This window comes from Chionomys nivalis, chromosome 23 (genome assembly GCF_950005125.1).
Source record: "Chionomys nivalis chromosome 23, mChiNiv1.1, whole genome shotgun sequence".
NCBI lineage: Eukaryota > Metazoa > Chordata > Mammalia > Rodentia > Cricetidae > Chionomys > Chionomys nivalis.
Genome location: NC_080108.1, coordinates 14,329,468 through 14,357,143, shown reverse-complemented (window position 1 = coordinate 14,357,143; position 27,676 = coordinate 14,329,468). Strand labels below are relative to the sequence as shown.

Sequence of the window (27,676 nt, the reverse complement as noted above, 5' to 3'; positions counted from 1 at the left end):
AACTTTCTGCAGATGGAACCTACCCTGATGACCCAGACTGATTTCTTCATGGAGGAGGGAGGACCTCTGTCTACCCATTCATCCTGAGGATGCTACCTGTCCTGGATCCTGTGCGTGTGGCCAGTGGGGGACTTAGGATAGCCAGCTTGCAAAAAAGAGGAGGGAGGCTTGAGCTGCTGTAGTCAAGGTGACAAGAGAGGAGGGCTTGGCCGGGATGTGACACACCTAACTCCAAGCCTGTGGGTCCGAGCTACCAGAACCTCCCAGAGACAACCCGTGTGTTCCTTCTGGGTTTGTTGGTGTGTGAATTGAATTTTTTATTAGCAAAAGTAAACACAGGATCCTGGATACTGACCATGACCAGTTGGGTGAATGACAGTGTCCAATGAGGTAGGGCCCATCCCCCAGGCCTTGAGTCAGGGAACCAACCATTTCCCCCCCAGCAGAAAACTAGAGCAGAGCCAAGGAAGACAGAGGGTAGCAGAAGGGAGAAGACAGAAGTTCTTGGGAGACAGAGCCTCACTCAGAGGAGGGTGGCACTGTAGACGGTTACTGAGGCACCTACTGTGTGCAGGCTCTGAGTCTGTTCCTTAGTGGTACTCAGGTTTGTGCCTCAAGGACTTGGTAGAGACAAATGTGGCCAGGGTGACTCCTTCCCCCAATGGAGTCCTGCCTGTGGGCTTTGCACCCAGGGACTAAGTAGGGCTGCCACTGCTTCCTGGTGCTACCGGCTTCTTGGGACACCTCCTGGTAAATCCCACCTGCTAAGGCAGGTGTGGCTGGCCTTCAGGTTATTCCGGTTTGGGCAAAAACATTTCCAAGCATTGCAGCAGGGCACCTATAAGGCAATAAATACCTCTCTAATGATGTGCGTGGTGGGCGGGCATGGGGGGGGGTTGGAGGCCAGAGGACAATTTTGGGGAGTCAGTTCTCTCTGTCCTGGGATGTGGGGATCAAATCCTGCCTTGAGGCTGAGGCTGCAAGTGTTTTTAACTGAGCCATCTCTTTGCCTCTTTAAGACCTGGCACCAAGGAGACAGCTCCTCCAGGAACTGGCTGTGTGGCCATGGAATCACCAAAGTCAATATTGCAAACACCTTGGTCGCCTTGGTCGTCAAGCGGGTGTTTCTGCTACACCTGCTGAAGGAGTCAGAAACTCTAGACTCCACTCCAAGCCGGGGCTCAGTGCTTTACAGCAGGCTGTCTGGTTTTATCTGTCGTCTGTCTGTCTTATCAATTTTAAGACAGTTCAACTGTCCTAGAGCTCAGTGTGCAGTCCAAGCTAGCCTCGAACTCCATATCCTTCTGCCGTCACTCTCTGAGTGCTCGGACTGCAAGTGCAGGTGCCTATCACACCTGGCTCCAGCCTGCTTTTCAAATGACTTTTACAGTCATGCCCCCGTCTCCTGGGGATTATATAAATGACATAGTGTTGCACACAGCCCACACATCCTCCGTCTGACTTAAAGCGTCTCTAAATGACTTATAACAATACCTACCACAATGTCAATGCTGCGTGAGTCGCTGGTGTGCTGTGCTGTTTAGGGGATAACGACGAAGGAAGGAGCCTGCGTGTGTGTAGCACAGATGCAACCATCTAGGCCTAAGTGCACGGCACACATCTGATAGCAGAAATGGCATCGCTCGCCCTAATTGTCTCCTCCTCTTCCTCTTCAGGGCTGCAGATACATTGTACTAATAATATAATCAGTCAGTATGTAGCTGAGGAGATTCTTTTTGTTGTTTGGCTTGGTTGTGGGGTTTTGTTTGTTTGAAGACAGGTTCTCCCTCTGTAGCCCTGGCTAGACCAAACTCGCAGAGATCCTCCTGCTTCCGCTTCCAGAGTGCTAGGATCACAGAGGTGTACCACCACACTTGCTTTCTGTTCTTTTGAGACAGGGAGGTTCTTAGTAGCCCAGGCTGGCTGCATATTAGTGGCAATCCTGCACCAACTTTTTGGGTGTGAGACCCCAGGCCCAGCTTCCTCCATAACCTTTAAGAACAATTTTTTTAAAAAAAAATAAAGCAAACTTAAGAGAATATCTTTCTTTACAGTTTTTTTACAGTTCTTTACAATTTCGTATGCACACGCATCCTGATCATATTTATCCCTAACTTCTCCGGACATCCCCTAAGACGTCCCCCACCACCACCTTCATGTCCTTTTGTTGGATTCTGTTTGTTTTGTTTTGTGACACCCTCAGTTGAATTGGTGCTGCCGGCTTTGGGATGCTGACTGATCCTGTCAGCTTGACCTTATGTGTATGGCTGCGCTACGGTGACTTCATGAACACAAAGGCCATGTCGTGTCCAGATGACGGCTTCACCGCGCTACTCCAAACTTTTACATTCTGCAGTGTTTCTTAAGCCTTGGGGAGGCAGATAAAGCCAATTTTTATTATTTGTTTATTATTTTGTGAGTGTGTATGTGTTTGTAGATCCGAGGCCAACTTGCAGAAATCAACTCTACAAATGGCTGTACAGCCTCCTAATAGCTGCCCACACCCCTGAAATCAGCCGCCTGGGACGCCGAACTCTGAGAAGCCATACTTGAAAACTGTTCTGAACCTTTCTGTGTCTCTGCTTCCCCACGGCCTCGTCAGGATTAAGTGAAATAATGCATTTAGAGTGCGCGGGCTGGCACTATTTCTCAGGGCAGCCAGCCAGTCTGCTACCACTAGCGCTGGCACTTCGCCGCAAGAACAAGAGCAATGTGTGCACAGTCCATGCCAGGCCAGTGCAGCCCCTGGTAGGGAGAATGCGATGGTGTCAGGCTGGAAGGGACTTTGCAAACTGCGCAGCGCTGTGCCAGGTGAATGGATAAGCTCATTCCTTACTCCACCTGCCTTTGTGGCTACGTGGTGCGTGCGTGTGTGTGTGTGTGTGTGTGTGTGTGTGTGTGCGCGCGCATGCGTGCGCCTTCAGTAGCTCTTTACCATTTTGTTTCTTCTTCTTTTTTTTTTTTTTTCTTTTTTTGAGACAAGGTCTCATTGAACCTAGAGTTTGCCTGTTTGGCTAGACTAGGTGGCCATCAAACCCCAGGGACCTTCCTGGCTCCACCTCCCCAGCACTGGGGTGACAGGTGCCCACCTCTATGCCTAGCTCTTTATGTGGGTTCTGGGGATCCAAGCTCGGGCTTCATGCTTGCACAGCGAGTACTTTATAGACTGAGCTACTTCCCCAGGAAAGCTGCCCTCTTTCCGAGTACCAGAAGCTGAGCTAACTTAGCCCTCAGACCCCACAGCAGGGAGAGCCAGGAGGGAACCCTCCCACCTCCAGGGAAGGCCAGGCATTCACTTGGCTTAAGATCAAAAGATCACTGACTGTAAAAGTCATTTGGGCATTTAGGCCACACCCATGCATCTCAAAGTCAGCATCTGGACACACAGGAAGAGCCACCACCCTGCTCCCCCTCAGGAACTCCTGTGTGCCATCCTTTGTAATTCAGATAGAAGAACCATATTTCCTCTCTGGGCATCTCTCACCCACATCCATCAACCTGCCTTCCTCCAGAGACCTACTCTTAAGGCTATCTCCTGGGGCTTGCCTGCTTCTGACTTTCCCTCTCTTCCAAGTTCCCTGCTTACCTTTCTGCAGCCGGCAGCAGCCAGGCTCTCTTAGGCCTTTCCTCTGTTAGCATCTGGTACCTGCAGACCCAGCAGCCCGCAGTGCGCATGCCCTAAAGACAGTGCCGCGACCCCAGCCTCCTCCTGCTCCTTCATTGCTCACATATGCGTGTCCCTCCGCAGACTGTGGGGTTGAGGGCAGCATGCATGGACTTGGGTCCCTCCACTTCTTGCACATGCTTCCTTCCCCTCATCTCCCTGTATGGAAGTGAGTGCACCAGGTCTGTGCCCTTGGTTCCCTGTGTGGCTTCTGCCCGTGTCTACTCCAGCGGTCCCGCCCCCTGGAGACCCAAATCACGCTTCTCCTGGCGTAAACCCAGACCTGACTTGGGCATGTGGGTGATTGCAAAATAAATGCTGATACCAGTGCCAGCTCGGCTGGGAGAGGCGGTACTGTCACGGGCTGTGCGGGGTTGGAGGCCCCGGGATGAGTCATTGGCGGCTGTGAGAAAGGGGAGGGGCTCAGGGCCAGGTCACACTCCTCGCCTGCCCTCCAACCTCAGCACTGCTCTCCTTTATACTTGGTCCCTTCCTTCCTCCACCCTGTGCCCTGCTGCATCTGTCTGAGTGGCAGCTTCCTAAATACCCATCGCCAGGCCTCTGTTCCACCTCCCGACCACCTAGAAAGAAGAAATCATGTCCCATGGATAGGTCAGGTGACGAGGCCCACACAAGCCAGCATGGCAGGAAGGGGCAGACGTCAGTCTAATGCTACAGCTCAGGTCAATTCTGTTGTCTTCCACAGTGCTAGCTTACATGGAAGAACATTCCCGATCCCTTAAATGGGGGTGGGGGAACGTTACTATGTCCTGTTGGGGCACCCCCCCATACTCATTTCCTGTCTGATTTGCCTTTTCTGGTTTGTGACTTTTAATCTTGTCTCTAATAAACTGTGAGGTCCCTGATATTGAAGATCTTTCTGTCCTGCTAGCACCTACCGTCCCTTGGAATAGGTAACAGCATTGGCGGTAATAATGATAGCAATGGCTCCTATCCCTCTCTGCATACAAAGCCGTAGCTGCAGATTGCAGCGTTTACCACACTGCTTTCATGAAAGCAAGGCATGAGGTTAGACCCAGCTGCCACTTCACCTCAGGGCCTGGGCCGGGCCACTCAGCTCCTCTCTGCCTCATTGCCTCCTTCCTTTCATGTTCCAACTTACTTTCTTTCTTTCTCTCTCTCTCTCTCTCTCTCTCTCTCTCTCTCTCTCTCTCTCTCTTTCCTCTTCCTCCTCCTTCTCTTTCTCCTTCTTTTTTGACAAGTTCTTGTTACAGAACCATGGCTGGCCTGGAATTTATTTTGTAGCCCAGGCTAGCCCTAAGGCTGCAACAGTCCTCTAGCTCGAACTTCCTAGGTGCCAGGGTGACAGGCACACACCGTCATACCCAGCTTATGGAAGGGGTCTTGTTACCAAGGTGCCATTCTCTACACCCATGACCTCAGAAGGTAAACACCTGGCTTATGGCCTCTCCCCCAGGAGCTTGGGCCACCTGCCGAGAATGCACAGCTCAAGGTGGCAAAGCTGGGAGAAGACAGACACCTCTCCTGCTCATTTGCAGAGGGAGGCCGTGGCCTTCCTGGCTCCTCCCAGAACTTCTCCCCAAGCACCCTCTGGGCCGTGGGAGCCCAGGACTCAAGACTGAAGGATCTCAGCCAGCTCCTTGTCATACAATGTTGCTCAGCTACTGCCGAGGTCTCTCGTGGCCCTTAGGCGCCTTCATCTCACTCCATGTCACCAGGGGACTTGATACCACTTCTCCCATCCTGTGTTGATTTGAGCTTCCAGGCTACCGGTATAATCGGCTTGCTCTCCTTTCTGTGGTAAATCCGTTTCTGGACCTTTGTTTCTGATCAGTTCAGATTAAGCACAGCAGTGTAGTGGCCTAGAGGAGGCTGGGCTCCGGACTGCAGTGTCTTGGAGTGCAGGGAGAAGTGGGGTCTATAAAGGAAGCGCATAGTTAATAGGCCATGTGACTCAGACAAACAGCAGTCCCTCTCAGTTTGTCTGTAAAATAAAAACACAGATGTCCATCTCCCTGCCTAGCCCCTACTAGGAGCTCAGTCTGTGGGAGCTGGAAGGACACTGGGAGGAAACCCTCAATCCCACCCCACCCCCCAAGGAGAGGGAGCCCTAGGTGTCCTGCAAGCCAGACAAGTGCTCTGCTACTAGGCCACACCCCCATCCCTGAAAAAGTGCATCTTGTAGAATTGGTGATTTCTACCACCTGTTTGTACGGATGGACGAGCACTGGCTCCATTGAGAATCAGTAAGAGGTTTCTCTGTGTATCCCTGGCTGTCCGCCTACCTCTGCCTCCCAAGTGCTGGGATTAAAGGCCTGCACCAGTTCTTAAGGCCAGGTGGGCCTGGGAGAGGAGCCTCGGGTTATTGGGTTGGGTTTCCCTGAGAACTGTGAATTCCTACCTTGTGCTGCATGGGGGAGATTCTGGGCCTGAGCCTTGCTCTATCCTGAGGGTACCTCAGGCTACTCTAGGGGGCCTCTCCCAGCAGGCCCCACCCCCAACTATATGTCAAGGAGGGAACACTCTAGCAGGCAGAGGGTCTGTTCCTTAGGGAAGTTTTCCTTCCTCCTGGCAGCCCAGGAGCTTTGACCCTTTGGCTCATGGGAAGGGAGGCTGGAACTAAACTGGAAGGGCCAGGCCAAATCAACTGGGGTTTCTGTTTTCTCTTTTCCTTCCTTTTTATTTTTAAGCAAGAGATAAATAAATGTCACTCCGAGATGACAAGAGGCCGTTGGAGGAGATAAAAGGAGAGTGAAAGGGAACAGAAGGGGCAGCAGGGGAGGACATGGGGGACAGCTGGACTCTACACTGATGGTGAGGGACATGAAAGAGGAGAGAAAGAGAGGAGATGGAAAGGCAAGACCAGACCGAGTGGCAGAGCGGAGGATGGGGTTGCCATGGAAACGGAAGAGGGGAGGAATAGAGGGAGAGGAAGACAGGATGGAGAAGGCAGAGGACTCTGCAGAGGAGGGGCCTGACAGGAGGCTAGGTGACAGGAAGGGAAGCCGTGAGAGGTCCTTTGGACCAGATAGGTTAGCAAAGGAGGGAAAAAATGACCCTGAAAGCTGATCCTGTCCAGATCTGGGTAGAGAGACCCTGGGGAGCCTGCTTCACCCCGCAGGGACTGCCTTAGTTTCTGGACCTGCAAGGTGGAAATGTCCCCTACTTCTAGAGGACTGCTCAGGGGTGCTCATGGAAGGGCCTGGCAAGGTTCAAACCCAGTGAGTGCTCCTGTCTGCTTGCTCATTTGTGATTCTTGTCTTTGCCCCCTGAACTTGTGAATCAGAGTTTTGTTCGCTTTCCCTGTTCGGTTTAGCTGGAGATTTGGGGGGGTCTGGCACAGATAGCATCCTCGTTGGTGAGAACACGTGTGCTTTTTACTTCCGAATTAGAAGGAAGACAAGGAGCCTTCCAGAAACAGGAGGCCTGCTGTCCCTCCCCATGGGGAGAGGAACTGGTCCTGCCACTCAGGGAAAGGGAGGTCAGCCCGGGCTTTCCACATAGCAGCTTGCCAAGCTGCCAAGCTGCGCTCCTAACAACCTATTTCTCCTTGAGTCTGTGCTCACCAGGCTCTGCTGGGGTGAGCAAATGAGCAAGGTGTCTGCCTGGGGCAGTGTCACCTAACTGGGGTGACAGGTACGAAGCCAGTGATTGTCTTAATAATAATTAGATCATTAACAAGCCCTTAAAAATTATGATAGGGTCCAAGAAGGGAAAAGGAGTGTTGCGGGGGGGGGGGGGGGGGGGGAGGGGTGTTTGTTTATTTTTTGAGACGTGATTTTGGTGTGTAGACCTGTGAACCTGGAGTTGATAAGGAACCCAGGGACTGTCCTTGAACTCCCAGGTGCCAGGATGGCAGGTGTGCACCGCCACACCTGGCAAGGAAAAGTATTAGAAAAGGATTTAAACTTGAATTTGCTGAGAACTTAGAGGGTGAGGCCTCAGCAGGTGGGGTGGAATGGGGAAGATTGCCTGCAGATGTGACACTCGCTAGGAGTAGAAGGCTGCGGAACAAGGAAGAGCATTCCTGGCACGGGGGACTCTTGTGCAGAGTCTCTTGCAGGCAGGGTCTGTGATGGAAAATGAAAGCAGCATACAGTGAAGTGGCCACACGGGCACAGATAAGCCAGGCAGGGTCACGGGTCCTTTGATCGCCAGCACAATGCGAAGTGAATGTGGGCTCTCGATCCATCGGGCTTGGCATCCTGCCCTGCCTGATCCGTGTCACTTGTTTGGGGCCCCTCCCTCCCCATATTCTGCCCTTACAGCCCTTCATGTTAGCAGGCAGTGCCCTGCCCAGAATGCTGAGGCAGGAGTCCGCGAGTATGGCACAGGGGTCCTAGGGCTTTGCTTCCCACCTCTGTAAGATGGCAACATGGGCTGGAGGGACCCCAAAGTTCCAGCCCTGCAGTGAAGATCTGGGCAAAACGGTTAGAGGAAAGGGGTGAAATGTGTGTCCATCCTTTGCAGTAAAGCAAAGAGATGCGTCTCTTTGGTGGGTGTGAGTGCTGTCTGATAGAAGATTGAGAGAGAGCCTGTGGCTTCCAGGGGTCCTGGGGACTTGGCCTCCGGACCACAGGCCTGGACCCAGGCTGGAGACCTGTAGCCCAGCCTTGTCTTTCTCCTGCCAAGGCTCCATTTGTGACCTCAGTGTCCTTATTTTGAAAAGAAGGTGCGGAGGGCCTGGTGTTGTGGTGCACACCTGTGACCCTGGTGCCTGGGGGGCCAAGTGAGGAGTGTCATGAGCTGAAGCTAGCCTGGGCTGCAGTGTAAGATTCTGGGGGTTGGGAGGGGAGGTCTGAGCCGGGAGGCTGAAGTAGGTGCTTAAGCTCACAAGTTCAAGACCATCTGGGTAACAGATTGTCCAAACAGAGCAGGGGCTGACATATATTAGACCTTTGTGTGGTCTGTGGATCGTGGCCCAGTTCCTGTGTAGTAGCGAGCTCATGGAGTTGGTCTCAGAGAAAAGGGGAAACTGAGGAAGAGAGAATCCAGCTACACTTCCCTTGGACTCCTTGATGCTGTGGGTGGCCCATGGCTGGCAGAATAGACTGCAGCAAGGAACTGAAGGTTTGCACAAGCAAGCGTCGGGCTTTTGCTTCCTCTTCTTCTCTGAGAAGTGCTCTTTGCAAGTCTAGTATGCAGACAACAGGGAAGCCGAGAGGGAGGTTTTGCTACCCTATGAATTCCATGCGTGTTTCTTCAGCTCCTCCCTTTCAGGCTACCCTTGGAGCCTACCTCTTCACCCCTCAGGGCCTAGGCCCTGTTTTCTTAACAGTAGGGCAGCTTAGATAGCAGGGCCAGAAAGGGAAGCTTGGGACCACAGTCTGAAGGTCTGAGTGACAAACTCTCACTGAGACCTCCTCTCTCTTGTTCCCCCAAGAGCCTGTCCCCTCCCCGTGAGGCTGCACCTCCTGCCACTCACAGATCTCAGGCTTCACCTGTTGGCATGAACTTTATTTTGCTCCTTGCTGTATACCCTGGCAGCACTTGGGAAGTGCTTGGTAAACGTGTGTTAATTCAGTGAAGACTGAGAAGAAGGGCCTGAGGACCAATTGGGCCTCCCAGTACCCATCCTGGTTACCGCCCAGGCTGCACTGAGGAGTGGGTCCTCTTGAGCCCTCAGGAAATAATCGCCAGATTAAGTCAGTTGCAGTTAGTGGGCACAAGAAGCCTGCAGAACGCCCCTGACTTTTTTTTTTTTTTTTTTGGTTAGTTTTATTTTTGTTATTGTTGTTTTGTTTTATTTTATTTTATTTTGGAACTCACTCTGTAGACCAGGCTGGCCTCCAACTCACAGATCCTCTTGCCTCTGAGTCCCAAATACTGAGATTAAAAAGCCACCACACTCGCTTCCTTTTGTTGGCTTTCAAAACTCCCAGGGTGGTGAGAGGCAAGGAATATCTTGTCACAGGTTCTGTCCCTCCTTTCTTCAAACTGACTCTTAACCTGCCAATCCCAAATTAGACCCTTTCACCTCTGCCAACCACCTCTGTCCAAGGCAACACTGGTCACTTTGCCTGAGCCTCTTCCCGCCCCCCACCCCAGACATTCTTTCTGAGCTCTGGTTGTTGTGGAACTCGCTCTGTAGACCAGGCTGGCCTCGAACTCAGATCCACATGCCTCTGCCTTCCGAGTTCTGTAATTGAAAGTGTGTGCCACCCCCACCCAGCCAAGCCTTCTTATCCTTAAGCTGGGGTATTGGGGGGGTCCTATTGAGGATAGGAGCTGCCAGGGCCCTGTGTTATGAGGGGACCCTGTGTGGCAGGCAGGTAGGATGTGGGCTTTAGATATGAGATTCCAAGTAGGCCTTTGCATCCGTTTTATAGATGGGAACACTGAGACTCCAAGGTGTCAGGTCCCTGGGCCCGTGGTCCCTGGGCTTCTATCAATCTTCCCTGGAGCCACAGAACAGAGATAAAACACTTTTGGGAGTAACAGTGAGAAGCCCGGGGCCCTCTTTGAGGTGGGGAAGCCTGCTGCTGGGTCTCAAAGGGAGACTTGCTCCCTCCCAGGATCAGGCCTGACCCTCTGCCCCAGAGGTGCCGTGAGTCCTGGGAAATAGGGCAGCCCTGGGCTTCTGTGTCCGTGTGGACCCCCTCCCCCTCCCCGCCTTTGTTTCCTTGTCCTCCACAGCCTCTTTCTCTTCCTCCCTCCCCCATCTCACTCCTCTTCTGCGCCCTTCTCTCCTCACTGCTTTTTTTCTCCCCTCCTTAGCCCACTCCCTGCATTACTGCACACCGGCAGCCACTGCACACCTGCATTACTGCACACCGGCAGCCACTCTTCATCGCCCCTTTAACATTTACTTTCTTCACACCCTGGGGAGAGGGAAGACAGGCTGGGAAGTGGGAGGAGTTCCGCAGAGGAGCCTGCACTAATGGCTGTGTCCGGGCCATGCTCCCCCACCCCCCCACCCCGTCATTAACCACACAGTTTGGAAGAGCACAGGGCCCTCCACGCTCTCTTCTCTTGGATGTTGGCAGGAGCTTTGGTTGAGTCCCCAGCACAAGTGATAAAGGAAGGCTTTGCCTGGAGAAGAGAGGAGCCACGGGGGCCCTGGGGGCCTGCAGCATCCCTGTGCCACAAGTGGTGTAGGTTCTTCTGCCCTGAGCAGTTTAGGTCAAGGCATCAAATAGAAGGGCTGTAGCCTATGAGAAGGAGCCAGGGGACTTGGGGACAGCTAAACCAAAAGACTGGTCTAAGTGGATGAAAGGGATACTGGGCTGGAGGCTACCTCCCCTCCACTTATCTCTGCCCATAAGACCCACAGGCAGAGCGGCAGGCCACTTAGCATCTCTTTCTCTCCACCTCTACCTCAGGAGAGCGCCTTCTGCACATTCATGCGTGTACATGGCTGTACCAGGAGACCAGACCACAGGGACACACAGCCGAGCCCTTGCCACCAGGTCTTGGGCCTCAGCTGGCTCTGGGCTGCTCCTGCACTTAGTTATGATGTGACCTCCAGATTTGGCAGCCTCAGAATTGGAGTCCCCTGGGTGCTAGAGATGCCTGTTGCCACCCAGCCCTGCTCTGCTCCTAGAATGCCCATCACTGTGGCTTAGGCACCATTCCCTGGTCTGTGGAGTCGGGTTGCTGTAGGGTTAAATGGGGCCTGGAGCCCCCAGGAATAATACGGTGTAGAGCATCTCCTGCCAGGACAGACTGACAATTTTTAAGCCCCTAATCTCGGCCCTCCAAGAGCACCGACTCTGGGCAAGCCCCCTTTGATAGCCAGAATGGGCTCCAGTGAAAACCGTCTGTTTCTGGAGGAGGAGGAGGAAGAGGCCAGGCGACCTGGAACAGGCTTAGTTTACATCTTGTATGTTTGACATTAGGGGTGTCTCCTTGTTGGAGGGGACCCCAGTTCGGATGGTTAACTGGATGATTTCTCTCACAATAGGGAACCAGACCCACGCTCCTGCTCCCTCGGGCAGGGTAGGCTTGTAGTCAGTGGTCACTCTTTTGTCTACATGGGAAGTAGGCCCTGTGCACCATTCTCTTGAGGTCGCAAGAGTGTGGGTGACAACTGGGCTTCCGAGGAAAGCCACACTATCTCATCTTGTGTCTCTTTAAAGTCAGAAACCCTCTGTAGGAGTGAGATGAAGGAACTGAGATTTGGGACACATTAGGGGGTAGCAGACCTGTTACTCTTAGCTGCTCAAAACTCAGTCTGTAGCTGAGGATGATTTTGAACGGCCAGCCCTAGCTTCCCTACCGAGTGCTGGCATATTCCAGGCCTGTGCCGGCACACCCGGCTTCCAGTGCTGGGTTCCAAACACAACTTTGCCAAAGATGACCAGTCCCTCCTCCCCAAAGGTTCTGCCTCTGGGAAAGTCTAGAAAGTTTGCTGAGTGTAGTGTTTGCTCAAAGCCATCACACACGCTCGGGCTCCCGCCCTGTGCTGTGTCTGGGATGGACCGGTATGGCAGGCAGCGACACCTCAGTATATTCAGGAAAGGCAACAGTGGCAGTGGCCATTGGACTGTTGATGGACCCAGGAGGACACCTGCAGGCTCCATGCAGACAGAGCCCCTGTCTACCACGAGGCCTGCCACCCAGCTGGGATGTGGCAATGTTTTTTGTCACGAGTTCACTGTTCCTAACAGGTGTCCTTGCAATCACCAAAGCTTTGCTGAATTTGGGGCCCAGGGATGGAAGGTTTTTTTTTCAGCCCCGCAACCATCTTCTTTCTGGGGATCGAGGACAATAAAGCTATTGTTCATCACTCTTCCTTAGGGCTTTGTAATTAACTAAGACCCTGGTCCTGCATTATGCTCTTCGGGACTCTGTGCCTTTCTTGTGTGTTTTCATTCCCGGTGTTTAGATAGGGAAACTGAGGCACAGAAGTGCCCTTCTGTAATCCATTAGAAGTGACTGACGTGGGAAATCCTTAGTCAAGTGCAGCTAGGCATGGAGTAGAGGGTGTCCAGAGCTGAGTTTAGCCCCCTAGAGAGTTCCACATGGACCCTGAAGCCCCCACAGGAGTCCAGCTGACCCCTTCCACCAAAGCCCTGCTCTGAGCTTTAATGGTCCAAGCTTTCGTGTCTGTTGCAAGGAGGCCGGATTCCTGTCTGGGGTATTTTTAGCAGCCTCAGGAAGAGGAAGCTCCATTGAGTGCTGGGGGGCAGGGCAGCACCAGGCCTGGGCTGATTTCCTGAGGAAGGACTGCCCACCAGCCCTGTGCCTGGCCCTGTCACCCCCTAGTGTCGCCCCTCTTCTGGAGTGTGTCAGGAACAGAGCCAGGGCAAGGCAACACGAGCATCTGAACCCCGGGAGGAGGCACCCATAGCACAAACCTGGAGAAGCCAGCATGGGCCTGAGAGCCGGCAGATGGGGCCAGGAGACTGGCGGCAGAGCATGCAAGCCCTGCTGGGAAGGGGCACCAGAGCAGGGGTCACTTTGTGCAAAGGTGGGGTTGATGGTACTCGTGGAACCAGGGGAAGGAGGATGCCTTTGCTGGTTTCACAGCTGGACAGGGGTACAGTGGTTATTATTTATGAGAATCTGTTAGATTACAGAACGTGATATGAACCTGGGATCCAGTTTTAACAGTCAAGTCAGACAGTGGTCTCACAAGCGTTCGCCATCGGATCTGACACACAACTCCCGTGCCAGCTAAAGCTATCTTTATATCAGTGTGTTTAGATATCTATGCATATGGCATTTAGTTAATTAAGAAAAACAATGGCTCCTATGATAGACTATTTAGCATTAGGGCTGACCGGCAGTAGCCCATATTTGGAGCCTAATCTATTTTTATCTGCTGTATTGTTTTTAATGTGTGTGTGTGTGTGTGTTCCTCGTTCGTGCAGCCATGCCATCGCTAATGGCAACAATTGTTTAACACCTCAGTACATCCCGGGGTCTGTGCAGAATTAATTACCCCAGCCGCAGCACAGCCATGGGACTCTTGATGTGTTTTAGTATGTGGCACATTATATTTTGAGTGGGTAGGTTTGTTTTTTTTTTTTAAAAAAAATCAGTTCTTAAAATAATAGAGTAATTAATTTTTAAAAGAAGGGCTGGGGCTATGGCTCAGTAGAAGGGTGCTTGCTTAGCATGCTCAAAGCCCCGGGTCCAATCCCCAGCTCTGCAAAAAAGAAAATTAAAAAGCTGTTCAACTTCATTCATAAATCACCAGGCTTGGAGACACACGTCTATAATTTCAGCCCTCGGGAGGCTCAGGCTCTCAGATAGCAGATTCCAGGCTAGCCTCAGCTACACACTGAGGTCCTGTCTCAGAGGAAGTAGAGTCATAGTTGTGCATTTTGGAACATATTTTTGAGGGCCCCGTGAAGAACCTATGAGACACAGCTTAAGAACTGTTGAACATGGGCTGGGGAATGGCTCAGTGGTCAAAGTGCTTGCTGCACAAACCCCAGCTCCCAATTAAAAACTTCAAGTGTTCCAGCACTCGGGAGGGAGAGGCAGTCAGATCTCTGAGTTTGAGGCCAGCCTGGTCCACAGAGTGAGTTCCAGGACAGGCTCCAAAGCTACACAGAAAATCCCTGTCTCAGAGGTGTATGTGTGGGGATTCCAAGAATGTGGCAGCACATAGCTGTAACCCCCAAGCTGGAAAGCAGAGTCAGGGAATCCCTTGGGTTTGCTGGCCAGGTAGACCCATTAACTGATAAACCCTGGCATCATTGGGCTTCATGCAGGCGCACACATGACACACGCACCTACAGCACACACGTGCACACACGTGCATACACCACACAGAAGGGGGGGGTGATGAAACTGAACAGCCAAGTGTGGAGGCACACATTTGTCATCCTCGTACTCGGGAGGCTGAGGCAAGAGGATAATGAGTTTGAGGCCAACTCCAATTACATAGTGAGACCCTGTCTCAGAGGGAAAGAATCACAGACGCAGCCCAACCCTCCTCCTTGTTTTACAGATGGAAAGACTCAGGAGGTGGGACTTACCCAAGCCCTAGTAGAGAGATGGAGGGGATGGCTGGACAAACAGAGGTTGTCATTGCTCCCTGTAATTACACACATATCCCATTCTCAAGGCAGGGGTCACATGACATCAGAGCCACACACACCCCAAATTAGCTGGGCCCTTGTCCTCACTGAGTCTGTTGCCCCCTCAGCACAGAACTCACAGTATTAACATGCTCTTTTCCTCCCACAGAAATGCCCTCCTAGCCGGCCGCCACAGGATGGAGGGCTTCATGGACTCAGGGACACAGACGGACGCTGTGGTGGTGCTGTCCTTGGCTCAGGCTGCCGTGCTGGGCCTGGTCTCAGAGAATGAGCTCTTTGGAGCCACCATAAGTGCTGAGGCCTTCTATCCAGACCTAGGGCCAGAACTGTCTGGAACAGCCGTGGGGGAGCCAGGACCACCAGGGCCCGACATCTATCAGCTGGCCTGTAATGGGCGAGCCCTGGAAGAGCCCCCAGAAGAGGAGGTGCTGGAGGTAGAGGCAGCCTTTGAGAAGCACACCCGGAGGAAGACACGGCCCCCCGTGCGGCTGGTACCCAAGGTCAAGTTTGAGAAAGCGGAAGAGGAAGAGGAACAGGAAGTGTATGAGGTATCTGTGCCTGGTGATGACAAGGACCCGAGCCCCGCAGAGGCTCCTGCCGAGGTGGCCGGTGGCGGCTGCGAGGCCCTGGTGCAGAGCAGTGCCGTCAAGATGATCGACCTCAGCGCCTTCAGCCGCAAGCCCCGGACGCTCCGGCACTTGCCTCGAACTCCAAGGCCAGAGTTGGACATGGCCCCCTTCGATCCTCCTTTCCCCAACCCAACTCGGGACGGCTTCCCCGAGCCCAGCATGGCACTACCTGGACCAGAGACTTTGCCCACCGAATGTGGTTTTGAGCCGCCCCACCTGGCCCCCCTGAGCAATCCTGACCCTCCCCCCATGACATCGCCAGAACTCGTCAAACCAGAGCAGGGCTTCGTGTGGCAGGAGTCCAGTGAGTTCGAGGCCGACCCGGCAGGCTCCACGGTGGAGCGGCACAAGAAGGCACAGCTGGACCGGCTGGACATCAACGTGCAGATTGATGACTCTTACCTGGTGGAAGCGGGTGACCGCCAGAAACGCTGGCAGTGCCGCATGTGCGAGAAGTCCTACACGTCCAAGTACAATCTGGTGACGCACATCCTGGGCCACAACGGCATTAAGCCGCACTCGTGTCCGCACTGCAGCAAGCTCTTCAAGCAACCCAGCCACCTGCAGACGCACCTGCTGACGCACCAGGGCACGCGGCCCCACAAGTGCCAGGTGTGCCACAAGGCTTTCACTCAGACCAGCCACCTCAAACGCCACATGCTGCTGCACTCTGAGGTCAAGCCCTACAGCTGTCACTTCTGCGGCCGCGGCTTCGCCTACCCCAGCGAGCTGAAGGCCCACGAGGTGAAGCACGAGAGTGGCCGCTGCCACGTCTGTGTCGAGTGCGGCCTAGACTTCTCCACCCTGACCCAACTCAAGCGCCACCTGGCCTCCCACCAGGGCCCTACCCTCTACCAGTGCCTCGAGTGTGACAAGTCCTTCCACTACCGCAGCCAGCTACAGAACCACATGCTCAAGCACCAGAACGTGCGGCCCTTCGTGTGCACGGAATGCGGCATGGAGTTCAGCCAGATCCATCACCTCAAGCAGCATTCCCTCACCCATAAGGTAAGGCCACCAGCCTCGGCTGTTCCACCTGTCCCGCCCTCTCCGGCACCCCAAGGTCCCGGATGAGATTTACACAGGTAAACTTTTTTCTCCGTGTACCTATATTTATTTTATCTGTTGAGTGTTTTCTCTACATGTGTGTCTTTGAACCACAGCGTATGCCTGATGCCCATGGAGGCCGGAAGAGGGCATCAAATCTCCTGGGCCTGGAGTTACAGGTGGTGGTGAGCTGCCATAGGGTGCTGGGAATCTAACCTGGGTGCTCCTTAACCACCGAGCCACCTCTCCAGCCCAGACTTTACTTAATTTCATACTTAGAGGTTTATCTTAGTAGAGTATTGGAAACACAATTAAGCTGAGTTTTTGAGAAAAACTAATCTTTAGCCGGGCGGTGGTGGCGTACGCCTTTAATCCTAGCACTTGGGAGGCAGAGGCAGGCGAATCTCTGTGAGTTCGAGACCAGCCTGGTCTACAAGAGCTAGTTTCAGGACAGGCTCCAAAGCCACAGAGAAACCCTGTCTCGAAAAACCAAAAAAAAAAAAAAGAAAAGAAAAACTAATCTTTAAAATGTTTTTGAGGCCCGGGGAGTTGTTGGTTCAGTGGGTAAAGTGCTTGCCGGCCCCTGTCAATCCTCCTCTTGCTGTGTTCAGGTTGCCAGCACGCCCATAAAAGCTAGGTATGGCAGTGTGCATCGCCCCACCAGTGAAGAGAGAAAACGGGTGGGTGCCCTCGGCTCACTAGTCAGCTGGCATAGCCAAAACGGTTCAGCGAGGTCAAAGAATCAGGAGGAGCAACTGGAGAAGACACCTGTGCTTGCACCTGGGCAATTAATTGCACGTACACACACACACACACACACACACACACACACCCTACACAGAGAGAAGAGGAATGTAAAAGATTTTGGTGTGAAGTGCTTGTGGAACTCCCGCAGGGCTCAAGGGTCCGTCCCTGTTTCCCAGGACTGAGTACAGGCGGGTGAATACCATTTCCAGAAATGCAGAGGGTAGCTTGGAGTTCTTGTTATCACAAACGTCTAACAAAACCTTCGACTTCCCTTTAGGAGAAAGCAAAATATATATGACTTTCTAGTTCTTCCTGGTGCCAGGTCACCGGTTTTCTTCCCCATGCCTCTCAGCCATCACCACCTCCCCCAAGATGCCCTTATACCCTGGAAGGTAGAATGGAATCTCTTAGGACTGACCGTCCCGTGCTGGCACTTGGCTGACCCACGGTTTCCTTCAAGCTCCAGCCAACTTAACCTTTCAAAGCTGTGAGTAGCCTTTCCTCTGTACGGTGACCTGTCGTGGCAGATGTGGAGCCTGAACTTCTCCAGCCCCCAGAACTTTTCTGCTAGGGCAGGGAGCATCGGCAGGTTCCAGTACAGAGGCTTGACCGCAGCTGTAGCAGCTGCTAATATAATATTATAATGTTAAGGGTTCTGACACTGAGTTCGGCTCATCAGCAAGACTGATTGATTATTAATGTCTGCGAGGGTGGGCGTGAAGGATGATGTGTGCACTGTGTATCTGCCATCTTTCTCCTCTGCTCAGACTTCAACCCTTACCTACCTATGTGCTGAGAGATAAAGGGTTGTGGCGAAAGCTGAAACTATGTGTCAGTGTCTTAATTTGTCCACCTCTCCACCCCACTCCACACGTCTGTGCTTGTAACTCTTAAATGGGGCCCCCTGGTGGTCATGTGGCCTGCCACCGTCACAGGATAATGAGGGCGTACATTTCCAGCAAGAGCACCTGGCTCCGCTAAAATATCATAAATACCCTGGGTTCAGTCACCAGCACATATGCCCGAAAACACATAACACCAAAGTTTTCTGTTCGATAGTTGGGACAGCCGCTGTGACCGTAGACATGCCTCTGTCCCAGTGAAGTTCTCTTCCTGCTCTCCCAGTGTCCCCTGTGCACACAGTCCTGTGCTGAGTGTCAGCTCCGGGCCATAAAGAGGCCTGCAACAGCTCAGACCAGACAGTTTGCTCTGGAACCAGTGTCTCCACGATAAGAATCACCTGGGGTGGGGAACTAATGCAACTAAAAACTCCCGGGCCATCCCAGACCCCACTGGATGGGCCTCTTTAGGTTGGGGCTCCAGGCTGTCTGCTGGGGAGCAGCTCCGGGTGGCTCTCATCTCCAGGGAGCGCTGGGAAAACACACCTTCAAGGGTGCTGAGGAAGAGCAGGGAGCTTTCGCTACTCAAGAGTTTTATGCAGAGCTGAGCCTTAGCCATTTTTCCTTGGGATGCACAAAGGTTTCCTTTTTCTCCCAAGTGTTGGTGATTAACCCAGGACATAATCTTTGGTAGATGAGTGCGCATATTTACTTTTATATATTTTTATATTTACTTTTATTTATTTTTATATATAATATATTTATAGATATAATATAAATACTTTTATGTATTTTTTATATTTACTTCTATATGTTGACTTTTCCATGTAGGGGTGTTTTGCTTGCATGTATGTATTGTATGTATGTATACCACATTACATGGAAGCCAGAAAGGGTGACAGAACTGGAACTGGAGTGACAGAAGGTTGTGAGCCTCCACATGGGTTCTGGGAACAGAGCTCAGGACCTCTGGAAGAGCAGCAAGTGCTCTTAACCAGCCCCACCATACCCCCCAGGCTCTTACTGATAAATTGTCTCTCTTGGCCTTGAATTTGCTCCATAGACTTGCCTACCTTTGGGCTTTCAACCCTGTTGTCTCAATCTCCCCTGAGTATCTGGGGATTAGCAGGCCTGTGCCACCATGACTGGCAGCTTTTTCTTGTTCGCTTCTCCCTACTCCTACCAACTTTTTGTTTTTTTATAGACAGGTTCTCATTGCATAGTTCTGATTTGCCTCACACTGGCTCCTCCTGTCTCTGCTTCAGCCTCAGTGGCTCAAACCTAGGACACCTTGCACATGCTAGGAAGACTCTCCTCCGCTGAGCTCTGTCCCCAGAAGCGCAGCTTTAATTGTGTTTCCAAAGGGTTTGTCCCCCAAGAGAAGATAATGTGAAGATAAACACATTCCCCCACCACCACCACTCTGCAGACAGGGTTTCTCTGTGGTTTTGGAGCCTGTCCTGGAACTCACTCTGTAGACCAGGCTGGCCTCAAACTCACAGAGATCCGCCTGCCTCTGCCTCCTGAGTGCTGGGATTAAAGGCGTGTGCCACCACCACCTGGCTGCACATCCTTGGTGTAATGAAAGTTGTCCAGACAAAGGCATTGCCCTGCTGACCACAGGCCTGTGGTGCTGGCTTCTAGCGGGTACACATGACTGAACTGAGAGGTGAATGGACGGACGGACGGACGGATGGATGGACAGACCCCCTTATATCTCTGCACACTGGTACACACCTACCTGGCAGGCAGGGATGGGAAGGCACACTGTTTGTGTCTGCCTTGTGCTGGAAGGCATCCTGGAACAACAGCCCTGCCATACTCCAGAACTGGCTGGCAAAATAGCTCAGCAGGTAGAGCTGCTTGCCCCCAGCTTGATAACAGAGCCTGCTGCTCAGAACCCACTTGGTGGAAGGAGAGACCCAAGTTCTGAAAGTGGTACACACACGCACACGTACATACACAGAACATACATACAGACACATACGTACACACACATATGCTTTTTTCGTGAAAAGGAATTCCCTAGCGCCACACCTGTTAGTGCCCCAACCCTGAGCGGTGCCTCTGCCTCCCCAGGGCGTGAAGGAGTTCAAGTGTGAGGTGTGTGGCCGAGAGTTCACCCTGCAGGCCAACATGAAGCGCCACATGCTGATCCACACCAGCGTCCGGCCCTACCAGTGCCACATCTGCTTCAAGACCTTTGTGCAGAAGCAGACGCTCAAGACCCACATGATTGTGCACTCGCCCGTGAAGCCATTCAAGTGCAAGGTATGGGACCGTCCCCACAGCGGGTGCTTGCCCGGGCTTGGAGGGGTTGAGGAGGGCAGGTGGGGATCAGAGACTCAAGTGGGGGTGAAGGGTGCGGTGATGCGAGCTGCAGTTCCTACCTCCAGCGCAGGGCAGGCAGGAGATGCAAGGAGCAGCGGTCCTTTGCCTCCCTCCGGTCACACAGGGAAGGACAGCACGCTGTGTGTGTGCTCAGGAAATGGGAGGAGATTGGCCAGGATGGCAGGCTCGCCACAACCCTCTGCCGCCTTCCCTGTTCCAGGTGTGTGGGAAGTCCTTCAACCGCATGTACAACCTGCTGGGCCATATGCACCTGCACGCAGGCAGCAAGCCATTCAAGTGCCCCTACTGCTCCAGCAAGTTCAACCTCAAGGGAAACCTGAGCCGGCACATGAAGGTCAAGCATGGCGTCATGGACATCAGCCTGGACAGCCAAGGTGGGTGGGCTGTGCGCAGTGGACAGAACAGGAGTGACAGCGGCATGGCGCACTCAGGAGTCTCCTGTCCAGTTAGGGGCGTAGGGAGGCTGGCCAAGGCCGAGACTTCACTGAGGTGGGCTCAGGTCTGGAGAGAGGGAGAGCCTGGGGAGCCGTCGTGGCAATAATGGGGTATTTATGTCGTCTTCCAAGGACTTCCATGGGCTCACTAAAACAATAATAAAAAGCATAACTTACACATGTTGAGTGCTGTGTAACTCATGTGACCCTCAGAGGGAGGCTGGCTCTGCTATCACTCCTCTAGCAGAAACCGCAGGGCAGAGAGCAAGCAACTCGATCACAACCCACAAGAGCCGTAGATGAGCCATCTCTCCCATCGTTATCACGAGACACTATGGTGATTTCAAATAAACGGATGGGGAAGGGACAAAGGGGGAAACTGAGGTCACACCTCCCAGTGCACATGGGAATTCTCAGACATTGAGAGAGGTTAGGGCAATCAACCAGCCACGGTGCCTGCTGGAAAGAATGAGAGCCACATACTCAGGAGAGGGACAGATAGCCCTGCTGTTAACCTTTACGAGAGGGAAACATAAAAGAAATAAGTAATGTAAGAATTAAAATAGAAGCCAAGGTCGAAGAGGGCTGGATGTGGTGTGGTACACATTCACAATTCTAGCACTCAGGAAACTGAGGCAGGAAGACTGTCGTTCAAGGCCAGCATGGGGCTACACAGTGAGCCCCTGCATCACCTAATAACAGTCATAATTGAAAGAATTTCCAGAGAGGCTAGGTGCAGTTGCACATACTTGTAGTGTAAGCACTTGGGATACTGACTGAGGCAGGAGGATTACCACAAGTTTGAGGTCAAACCAGACCACATAAGACCTTGATCTCTCAAAAAACCTGAAAACCAAAAGGAAAATCAATTTCCAGAGAATCCTGTATCTTGGCAACTGGCAGAGATCTCAAGTTGTTATGAGACACCCCCACTTCTGTCCAGTCACAGCTGAGCTGACCGTTGGTCTCCAGCTCCATTGTGGGGAGGAGGCAGCTGAAGGTGCATCCCAGAGGCTCCTCCCAAGGAGGTCTCTCCAGGCAGTGTCTTGGCAACGCCAGAGGAGTTGACTAACCATTCTCAATTCATTACAAAGGACTAGTGGCTTTGGTTTTGGAGCATTTGGCCAGTAAATGGCCTGGAGTTCCTGGCAAAGCAGGTGACACTGGCTTGTTGAAGGTAATTTTCCAGTAGTTTCTCCAAGACTGTTTTGGTAGGTAAGAAGGAACCCTATAGCCTGCTCTCTGTAGTCCGTGATATACATGGTCTGGAGTGGACATGCCAGCTTCATCCTGCCCCAGACTGCATTATCAAAGGCTCTCTCTGATCCTTGTTTAATGTACCTCCTCAGAATCTCCCCAAAACTGGCTTAAATGGCTGGGCTTCCAGCAGTTTCTTGGATGGGGCAAAGGGATTGCATTTCCAATAGACCTCCTTTGAATGCCTTTGATGTAGCCCTTACAGGATGATGTCTCGTTGGCTGCCCATGGGAGTGACTTGAGGATTTCCTTTAACGTTTAATTATGTGTCTGGGTGTTATGACTCCATGTGTGTCTGTGTACCATGTGCTTGCCTAGTGGAGGCCAGGAGAGGCCGTCGGATCTGATGGAACTGGAGTTACAGTTGTGAGCCACCACATGGGTGCTGGCAGTCAAACTTGGGGCCTCTAGAATAGCGTTAAACATTATGGCTCCAGCACATTTGAATATGGCTGAGTCTGGACTCCAGAGGTGCCCGGCTGGGGTCCAAGTATTGAAGCACTTTGGATTGTTCCCTGTACATTATTTTGAGAGCTCTACTACAGTGGACTTCCCTTGTGGCTACTCCTCAGCAGAGACCAAGCCAACCTTGCCCTTTTGCAAATGACCGGAGCCGTCAAATCTCATTCCTCACTTCCAGGAATGCTTAGCATTGGTCCCTCCCTGACTGTACAGATGAGTGAAGTGGCCATGGGTCCTGGCTGTCGGCTGGATACCCACATAGCTCTGCTGTGAAGCTGGAATAGGTAGCTTCTTTCTAGGTGAAACACCTCACAGACTTGGTTGTGATTTAGGGAGGTGGGCCAGTGAACATGCCCTGATGAGGCTGGCAAACACCAATAATCCCAGCACAGGGACACAGGCTGGGAGTTCAGCACAATCCTCAACTATATACTGAGTTCAAGACCGGCTGGACATAATGGCGATAAAGCGGGGTCATGGACGCTTGGCTTGTTTAATAGCCAGTGGTAGAATATGATATGGTTGTAGGCTTTGAAGGGAAAACCACCTAGGCTCAGCTTGCTGGGACACTTAACCTCGTTTACAAGGTCAGGAGGGTTCTGTGTGCTCCACGCAGCAACTCCACAGTTTGAAGGAGTTGGAGGTAGCTCGGCTGGTAGAGCGTTTGCTTAGCAGGCACAAGGCCCTGGGTTTGATCCCAGCAACCCATATGCCAGGTGCACCACTCTGATCTCAGCATTCTGGAGAACCAAAGGTTCAAGATCATCCTCGGCTATATAATGAGTTTGAGGACAGTCTGTCTGGGCTACATGAGATTTAGTCAAAATAAAGAAAGCAAGCTGTACATGGTGGAGAACATCTTTAATCCCAAGCATCAGGGAGGCAGAGATAGGCAGTCATTTGAATTAAGGCCAGCCTGGTCATGTAGTACATTCCAGGATAGCCAGGGCTTATATAAAAGGGCATAGAGGAGGATTGAAAGTTCAGGACATCTTTAAAGGTGGGTAGATCAACCCCTCGACAATGACATCAGGGTTAGGCTACCTCTGTGAGACCCCACAGCCCCAACATATTCTCCTGGACTCAAGATGACCCCCAGAAGCCACCAGAACACTGAGCTTCCTGGCACATCCAGGAAAAGAATGAAAGCGGCCTCCCTTTCCTAAAGCCAATGACTTGCCCATAAGCCATTTCCTTCTGACCCAGCGGTCAGGGTTAGGTTACATGCCAGTTCCGAGCCACTCGCTGGCAGATGTGGGGTGAGTTTGACTCCCACAAGTGACATTTGGATGTCATAACTGGGAAAATGCTCCTGGCATCTGATGGGTAGAATACAGGATACTATGACATCCTGTGGGACAGGTGGCAAAGGATCCCGGATGAAAGTAATGTCAAGGTTAGGAAGCCCATCTTGGACCTATCAGGTTAGACCTGGGGTGGGTCTGTGTCCAGGCAGAATGGACTTAGCCCGTGAGCCTCAGTCCCTGCCAGCCAGTCTCTCAGGGCTACCAGTTCATACCAATTCATATCCCCTTAGGAGGCGCTCTGGCTTTGCTGCCACAGCAAGCTCTATAAGTAAGATTATTTCAATTTGACAGAATTACAAGGGCAGTCTTCTGTCTCCAAAGGTGCTTTGACAACCTACCTTGGCTGAGAACCCAGGCCCAGGGTGGGGCAGGGCTTGGTACCCTAACTGTGGAGAAACAGCACCCTGAGGTAGAGCTTTGCAAGATCACAGCACTACTTGACGGATGACCTTGGGATGTTGATCAACCTTTTGACCTGCAAACCGAGCCTGCAGGCTGACACTGGATGAAATGAAATCTGGGAAGCACTAGGCAGTGAGCACTAAATGAGTCACATAGGAAGGGGGACCAGTGACAGACATCGTGGAGACTGACCCAGGAGGGCTTAGTGACCCAGCAGGGGTGAGGGAATATAAGCCAGAAGTCAAGGCCAAGCCAAGGATCTGTTCTGCCCGAGGCCCTCACACCCAGCGGTAGGGTCCATACATGCATCTGAATGAGAAGACTGAGAAAACAATAGCTGGACTTTAAGGTCCCCCCACTGCCCGAAGGACACTGGGGATGGCCAGTGTTTAGGCCTAACTATGCCCCTCTCTTGTAGACCCCATGATGGAGCTGGCAGGCCCCGACCCCTCTGAACTTGACAGCCAACAGGAGATGGAGGACTTCGAGGAAAACGCCTACACCTACAGCAGTGTGGACAACAGCACGGAGGCCAGCGCCCTCACTGAGCAGGCCATGAAAGAAATGGCCTACTACAATGTGCTATAGCAGGCCCGCTGAGTGGGTGGGGAGGGCACAGGGTGAGACCACGTTCTGAGGCCTGCATCTCTGCAGCCCAGAACCAAGCTACTGCCCGCTGCCCATCCCCCCTCCCTACCCCCCCAGTCACTTGCACCACTAGGGACCTTTAGACCAAATGGAGACTGTACTACTGTCCTTGCAGGGAGCTGGGCGTAGACCTAGGCATCCCGGTGAGGGAAAGGTAACCAGGAGGCCCAGCTCTGGTTCTCCTTGGCCTGCTGCTGTGGGTGGGTAGGGGAAATGCTAGTGAGGTCTCTTACAGGCATGGGGGCACAGACTTGGGTGTCTTCTCCAAGCTGCCTCAGGCCCATGGGGGTGCCTGAGGAAGAGAATGCTTGAGCCAGGCCTCGTCTCTCTTCTACACCGACTCTGGCCTTTAAGGACATCTGAGCTCCTGCACTGGTCAGCACTGCCCACCCCAATCCTGCTCAGACCCAAGAACCTCTTCCCTTCCCCTGTCACTCAACAGCCAGGCAGGGCACTCTGCCTTCTACCTCCTGGGCCTCCCCTTGCTCCTTCCAGACATGCATGCGGCCCTAGCCCTGGCCCTGCCTGTAGGAGAGCCGGGGAGCCCAGCCTCCAGAGCCCCCTCCCAGCCAGCCAGCAGAGCCTCCTCGTCCTTGGCCCTGTTGGGAAGAACGTCCCCAGTGTGCATTTCGGTGAACTTCATCCAGTTCTGTCCCAAGCTAAGGCACCAACCAGTGTCCTCACCAAACAAAATCAGGAGTCTTGTGTCTGGCATACATTAACAAGGACAGGTTGAGCCAAGGGGAAGGGCAGGGTGACATCCCTGGGACCAAGAGGAGGACTAGAACGGTTTTTGTTTTTGTTTTTATGAGCGAGCAGGTGTTGTAAGGAGTGGGTGAGTTGAGGCTCAGCAGGCTCCCAGGGAAGGGCATATTTTAAAAAGGAAACTGAAAACCATAGATGGGGGGAGGGGAGGGTTCAGTTTTGGGCAAGTGAGGATATTTTAAAGGTAATTTTCCAACTCTCTCGTCTGTCATCTTTGATGGAGCAATGGAGAGGCCATTTCCTGTGTGCTGTGCACTCCCAGCTTCCCTAAAGCAGCCAGGCATTGTGTACTTGGGCCCAGGAGGGACCCGTGCTCTGACCCCAGGAGGTGTGTCACTAGCTGGGGGGGCCTCAGAAGGCTAAGGCAGGAGGGAAGGAGTCAGAGAGCCTACCAGGCCCTCTCCAGCCAGTGGCTCTGCCATCCAGGGAACCAAGGTCTCTGACTCCATGCAGCCAGCTGCCCCCTCTCACCTGCCCACTTTCCTCCCCTCTTCCTTCCAGGTAGTGACAAACACCTTCAGAAACTCCAGAGTACCCTAACCCTGCTCATAAATCCCAAGGCCCCTCAGGGGAGGAGCAGGCAGGGCCAACCCCAAAAAGGCACAGATGAAGCCACCAGCTTTGGCTGAAAAACCAAGAGGGGGACCCAGCTGGGGTGGAAGGTGCTGATCTCAAGTGCGACTGCCCCCAAGCCTGTGTCCCTAAGTGAGACACCAAGCCAGGCCTCAGGGTAACTGTTCCAAACCGGGGGCGAGGTGGACACACTGGCCCACATGTGGTTTCCCAAGGCGCCCAGCCTCCCAGGTGCCCGCCATGATGACCCTCAGGTGTTAGTGATTCGGCATCACTGTACAAGACATTTCTCCTGCTGAGCAGAAGGCATCACCCCTGCAAACTACCTCTTCCCACAATGACTTTCTCCCCTGGTACCAAAAAGCACCCTGTACCTCCTCCTCCTGCCAATGCGGTGGCCTTGGTCTTGGAAACAGAAGGGAGAAGTCTGGCCTGGGTGGGGTCTCTCATTGCCTCCCAGCCCGCCATTGGCACAACCCTCCGAGGGGTACCATGCTCAGAAAACCCCCGGCCCTACGCCTTGTGCCAGGGCAATGCAGAGAGGAAGGTACAACACAGCGCACAGTTGGAGCTGGGGACGGTCCTGGCAAGGCTCCGGCCTCACCCCTCCCAGCCTTCTGGAAAGGGTAGCTCAAGCCCTGGTCGGATTCCACTTTAACTTATTGACGTGTGTACAAACCAACTGTTTAGACTCCACTTGTGCAGAGCCCTACTGTGTTTTTATGTTCCTGTTTAAAAGAGAAGTTTACCTAGCAATAATTATAAATAAATGGATATTCTTTAGTGAGGCGACTGTACATGCTTCTTCCCACTGCTCTTGGTGGCCCTTCTCCCCACGAAGGTCCCAGCAAGGCTCCCCAGGCATATACCAGACAGCCTCCCTCTCTGGAAGTGCAAGACTGTCCCAGCCACCTGACCTGCCATGCACTTAGGGGGACACGCTCCAGGCCCCAAGGGTGGGGTTATTTAGGGTTTTGTTTGAGACAAGGTCTCTGTACCCCAAATCTACCCATGAGAGCTGTGATTACAGATGTGTACCCTCCACACCCGGCTTCTTTTCCACTGCTGTCGTTACAGTATTGAGAGGCTTTGAGACAGGGTCTAGCCGTCTATCCCTGGCTGGCCTAAAATGCAACTGTCTTCCTGCCTCAGTTTCCCAAACCAAGATTATAAGTATGTGTGCACACCTGACCTATTCAGAGTTTTTGTTTTGCTTTTGATTTTTGAGACAGGCTCTTCAAATTCATGGTGATCTTCCAACAAGTTCTGGGATTACAGGCATGCACTGACATAGCTGGTTTGGGGGACTTTTATTCCCCCCAACTATTCCCACTCTGAGGTTGTTGCATCTGCAAACATAAAACCTAGGGGCTGGAGAGATGGGTAGGTAATCAGTTAAGAGTACTTGCTGCACTTCCAGAGGATCCAGGTTCAATTCCCACCACCCACGACAGCTCCAGTTCCAGGGGATCCAGTGTCCTCTTCTGACCTCCGTGCCCTGTGTGCACATGGTACACAGACATACGTGCAGGGAAAAATGCCCATACACATAAAATAATAAAAGGGTTTTAAAG

The 27,676-nt window shown here is 52.7% G+C and overlaps 1 protein-coding gene across 3 annotated transcripts in view; it reads left to right on the top strand.

Moving 5' to 3' along the window:
• Positions 1–27,195, top strand: part of Znf710 (zinc finger protein 710) — a 65,923-nt gene extending 38,728 nt beyond the window's left edge. For all 3 annotated transcript variants that reach the window (XM_057755927.1, XM_057755928.1, XM_057755929.1), the window contains exons 2-5: positions 14,789–16,277; positions 19,982–20,173; positions 20,454–20,628; positions 24,535–27,195. In XM_057755927.1, coding sequence (XP_057611910.1) covers positions 14,817–16,277; positions 19,982–20,173; positions 20,454–20,628; positions 24,535–24,704 — 1,998 coding nt within the window. In that variant the 5' untranslated portion in view covers positions 14,789–14,816 and the 3' untranslated portion in view covers positions 24,705–27,195. The remainder of the gene's footprint in view (positions 1–14,788; positions 16,278–19,981; positions 20,174–20,453; positions 20,629–24,534) is intronic.
• The last annotated feature ends 481 nt before the right edge of the window (positions 27,196–27,676 follow it).